This window comes from Cherax quadricarinatus, chromosome 12 (assembly GCF_038502225.1).
Source record: "Cherax quadricarinatus isolate ZL_2023a chromosome 12, ASM3850222v1, whole genome shotgun sequence".
In the NCBI taxonomy this organism is placed as follows: domain Eukaryota; kingdom Metazoa; phylum Arthropoda; class Malacostraca; order Decapoda; family Parastacidae; genus Cherax; species Cherax quadricarinatus.
This window is the reverse complement of record NC_091303.1, coordinates 15,387,710-15,392,969: the sequence shown is the minus strand read 5'-3', so window position 1 is coordinate 15,392,969 and position 5,260 is coordinate 15,387,710. Positions and strand designations below refer to the sequence as shown.

At 44.7% G+C, this 5,260-nt stretch overlaps 1 protein-coding gene across 1 annotated transcript in view; it reads right to left on the bottom strand.

Moving 5' to 3' along the window:
* Nucleotides 1-22: 22 nt before the first annotated feature.
* LOC128686643 (uncharacterized) overlaps nucleotides 23-5,260 on the bottom strand; it is a 37,015-nt gene continuing 31,777 nt past the window's right edge. The window contains exons 4-6 of the mRNA XM_070084254.1: nucleotides 5,153-5,259; nucleotides 2,622-2,821; nucleotides 23-244 (exon numbers count right to left, since the gene is read on the bottom strand). Coding sequence (XP_069940355.1) covers nucleotides 106-244; nucleotides 2,622-2,821; nucleotides 5,153-5,259 — 446 coding nt within the window. The 3' untranslated portion in view covers nucleotides 23-105. The remainder of the gene's footprint in view (nucleotides 245-2,621; nucleotides 2,822-5,152; nucleotide 5,260) is intronic.

Sequence of the window (5,260 nt, the reverse complement as noted above, 5' to 3'; positions counted from 1 at the left end):
CACCACGTCGCTCTTGGACGCGTTTTTCTTCTTGTCGTTTCCTGCACGTGCCGCCGCCTTCTTTTTTTTTTTCTCGCGCTTGGCTCGCCTTCTGGCCTCCCTGGCTCACTTGTAACTCTCACCGAAGAGCATAACACACTTCTGGCCGCAGGCGAGGCAGAAGGCGACCACGATGATGATGCCCAGGACAGCGTATACGAAGACCACCTGTGCCACGGCGAAGAGGTACAGCGTCTTGGAGCACCTATGGACACAAAATACGTCTCAAGCAAAGCCATTCGACGATATATAAATAAGAAATTGATGAGTGAATTATCAGAATTTAAGACGTTAAAATTTCTGAAGTATTAAAGTAAGCAAGAGTTATGGTATTAAAATGGTATAAAATACCGACAGGTTGTTAGGTAAGACACATATGCAACAGTTAGGTATCTTTATTTCGAAACGTTTCGCCTACACAGTAGGCTTCTTCAGTCGAGTACAGAAAAGTTGATAGAAGCAGAAGATACTTGAAGACGATGTAATCAGTCCATGGATGGACTGATGGACTGATTACATCGTCTTCAAGTATCTTCTGCTTCTATCAACTTTTCTGTACTCGACTGAAGAAGTCTACTGTGTAGGCGAAACGTTTCGAAATAAAGATACCTAACTGTTGCATATGTGTCTTACCTAACAACAAGAGTTATGGTACCAAAACAAGGTGAGAACTGAGTTTAGTACATCAGGTTGCTGATGAATTATTACATACATTACACAAATAACCTGTAAATATTAGAATGTGACTTTGTAAATGGTCCAAGTCGGATCGAAACGTCGTAGTAAACTTCTCTTCTATTTGCGGGTTATTTACGTATTGTTCCAGTCACGGTTTTGTGCCTTTTTGTTCTTTATTAAACAATTTTATTAAAATGGGCTCCACAATAATCTCAAAGATCATTATGTGCTAGATAAGTAATATTTAAGATAAGTAATATTTATTACGCGGACTTTTAAAAATAGGATATTTATCGTGTGATAAATTAACTAATGCGTGACTAAAATCAAGAAATGGCGGATAGTTATTCATATCTGCCTTAAAATTTAAATTTTATTTCGAGAAAATCTATAAAATAAGAGGTTAGAAAAAAACATGTATAGTATACAAAGTCATGGAGAAGATTATCAGAAGAGTGGTGGAACACCTACAAAGGAATGATCTCATCAACAGCAGCCAACATGGTTTCAGGGACGGGAAATCCTGTGTCACAACCCTACTGGAGTTTTATGACATGGTGACAGCAGTAAGACAAGAGAGAGAGGGGTGGGTGGATTGCATTTTCTTGGACTGCAAGAAGGCGTTTGACACAGTTCCACACAAGAGATTAGTGCAAAAACTGGAGGACCAAGCAGGGATAACAGGGAAGGCACTACAATGGATCAGGGAATACTTGTCAGGAAGACAGCAGCGAGTCATGGTACGTGGCGAGGTGTCAGAGTGGGCACCTGTGACCAGCGGGGTCCCACAGGGGTCAGTCCTAGGACCAGTGCTGTTTCTGGTATTTGTGAACGACAAGACGGAAGGAATAGACTTCGAAGTGTCCCTGTTTGCAGATGACGTGAAGTTGATGAGAAGAATTCATTCGATCGAAGACCAGGCAGAACTACAAAGGGATCTGGACAGGCTGCAGACCTGGTACAGCAATTGGCTCCTGGAGTTCAATCCCACCAAGTGCAAAGTCTTGAAGATTGGGGAAGAGCAAAGAAGACTGCAGACGGAATACAGTCTAGGGGGCCAGAGACTACAAACCTCACTCATGGAAAAAGATCTTGGGGTAGTATAACACCACGTACATCTCCTGAAGCGCACATCAACCAAATAACTGCTGCAACATATGGGCGCCTAGCAAATCTCAGGACAGCATTCCGACATCTTAATAAGGAATCGTTCAGGATCCTGTATACCGTGTACGTTAGGCCCATATTGGAGTATGCGGCACCAGTTTGGAACCCACACCTAGCCAAGCACATAAAGAAACTAGAGAAAGTGCAAAGGTTTGCAGCAAGACTAGTTCCAGAGCTAAGAGGTATGTCCTGCGAGGAGAGGTTAAGGGAAATCAACCTGACGACACTGGAGGACAGGAGAGATAGAGGGGACATGATAACGACATACAAAATACTGAGAGGAATTGAGAAAGTGGACAGAGACAGGATGTTCCAGAGATGGGACACAGCAACAAGGGGACACAGTTGGAAGTTGAAGACACAGATGAATCACAGGGATGTTAGGAAGTATTTCTTCAGCCACAGAGTAGTCAGTAAGTGGAATGGTTTGGGAAGCGATGTAGTGGAGGCAGGATCCATACATAGCTTTAAGCAGAGGTATGATAAAGCTCATGGTTCAGGGAGAGTGACCTAGTAGTGACCAGTGAAGAGGCGGGGCCAGGAGTTTGGACTCGACCCTTGCAAACTCAATTAGGTGAGTACAACTAGGTGAGTATAACTAGGTGAGTACAACTAGGTGAGTACAACTAGGTGAGTACACACACACACACAGACACACACACACACACACACACACACACACACACACACACACACACACACACACAATGTATATATAAAGGACCTGAGGCACTCACCAGTCGTTGGGTTGGAAGAGAGTGACGTGGAAGTTGGGAAGGTAAATCCTATAAACCCAGTAGTTGCCCATACCAAACCACACCAGCAGGAAGATGGTGAGAGCCACATCCGTTGCCCGGTAGCTGGTCGAGGTGAAGATCTCGTCGAGGCTATCCTCGGCGAAGGCGTCATCGATCCTCTCGTAGCGACGCGACCTCACCTGCAAGACCCGTCTGACTCGAGAGACAATGACAAAAAAAAACAGGAGGACGAGTGGGAATAAAAACACTGGTCGTAGAAGATATTTTTTTAATACAACGTTTCGCCTGAGGCTCGTGTTTTCTCTTGTACTTGATAAAGCTAAGCCATGGGCGAAATGTTGTTTTAAAAATATCCTCTGCTACAGTGTGAGCTTATAGAGTGAGAGTACAGTGTGAGCTTACAGAGTGAGAGTACAGTGTGAGCTTACAGGGTGAGAGTACAGTGTGAGCTTACAGGGTGGGAGTACAGTGTGAGCTTACAGGGTGAGAGTACAGTGTGAGCTTACTGAGTAAGAGTACAGTGTGAGCTTACAGGGTGAGAGTACAGTGTGAGCTTACAGGGTGAGAGTACAGTGTGAGCTTACAGAGTGAGAGTACAGTGTGAGCTTACAGGGTGAGAGTAAAGTGTGAGCTTACAGGGTGAGAGTACAGTGTGAGCTTACAGGGTGAGAGTACAGTGTGAGCTTACAGAGTGAGAGTACAGTGTGAGCTTACAGAGTGAGAGTACAGTGTGAGCTTACAGGGTGAGAGTACAGTGTGAGCTTACAGGGTGAGAGTACAGTCTACCTAGTTGGGTTATTGAGGCTAGGACTTTGGGTAGTTTCAAATTTAGGTTGGATAAGTACATGAGTGGGAGGGGTTGGATTTGAGAGGGACTTGCACATCGGAGCTTGTTTCTTGGGTGGCATTGAAAATTGGGTTGGTCAAATGTTTGTAAAGGACCTGCCTAGTATGGGCCAACAGGCCTGCTGCAGTGTTCCTCCTTTCTTATGTTCTTATGTTCTTATGTACAGTGTGAGCTTACAGGGTGAGAGTACATTGTGAGCTTACAGGGTGAGAGTACAGTGTGAGCCTACAGAGTGAGAGTACAGTGTGAGCTTACAGAGTGAGAGTACAGTGTAAGCTCACAGAGTGAGAGTACAGTGTGACCTTACAGGGTGAGAGTAACGTGTGAGCTTATTGGGTAAGAGTACAGTGTGAGCTTACAGAGTGAGAGAAAAGTGTAAGCTCACAGAGTGAGAGTACAGTGTGAGCTTACAGGGTGACAGTACAGTGTGAGCTTACAGAGTGAGAGTACAGTGTGAGCTTACAGAGTGAGAGTACAGTGTGAGCTTACAGGGTGAGAGTACAGTGTGAGCTTACAGGGTGAGAGTACAGTGTGAGCTTACAGGGTGAGAGTACATTGTGAGCTTACAGGGTGAGAGTACAGTGTGAGCTTACAGAGTGAGAGTACAGTGTGAGCTTACAGAGTGAGAGTACAGTGTAAGCTCACAGAGTGAGAGTACAGTGTGAGCTTACAGGGTGAAAGTAAAGTGTGAGCTTACTGGGTAAGAGTACAGTGTGAGCTTACAGAGTGAGAGTACAGTGTGAGAGTACAGTGTGAGCTTACAGGGTGAGAGTACAGTGTGAGCTTACAGGGTGAGAGTACAGTGTGAGCTTACAGGGTGAGAGTACAGTGCGAGCTTACAGGGTGAGAGTACAGTGTAAGCTCACAGAGTGAGAGTACAGTGTGAGCTTACAGGGTGAGAGTAAAGTGTGAGCTTACAGAGTGAGAGTACAGAGTAAGCTCACAGAGTGAGAGTACAGTGTGAGCTTACAGGGTGAGAGTAAAGTGTGAGCTTACAGAGTGAGAGTACAGTGTAAGCTCACAGAGTGAGAGTACAGTGTGAGCTTACAGGGTGAGAGTACAGTGTGAGCTTACAGAGTGAGAGTACAGTGTAAGCTCACAGAGTGAGAGTACAGTGTGAGCTTACAGGGTGAGAGTAAAGTGTGGGCTTACTGGGTAAGAGTACAGTGTGAGCTTACAGAGTGAGAGTACAGTGTGAGAGTACAGTGTGAGCTCACAGTGTGAGAGTACAGTATAAGCTCACAGATTGAGAGTACAGTGTGAGCTTACAGAGGGAGAATAAAGTGTGGGCATACAGGGTGAGAGCACAAAATGTGAGCTTACAGAGTGAGTTTACAGTGTGAGTTTGCAGAGTGAGCTTGCACAGAGAGTTTACAATGTGAGCTTAGAGACTGAGCTTCACTGCCTCATCAACAATTAGTGAGTTCCCTCCCGCTGTGACCTGTCAAGGAAGAAGACGGGTTCCTGCATGCCAACGAGGGGTTCCTGGTCAAAGGAATAGGTGCTACCCTAAAATCCCTCAGATCAAACCTGATCTGAGGTTTCATGCTTACCTACGAATATAATAATAATAATAGTAATAATAATAATAATAATAATAATAATAATAATAATAATAATTATTATTATTACTATTATTAGTAGTATTATTATTATAACTCACCTGCTGACACAGGAGCCACAGCAGTTTCAAGGTGCCAAAGCAGCCGCCTACCAGGAGGTAGATGGGAATATTCGGCTCCAGTGGACAGTCGTTCAGGTACTGCACACC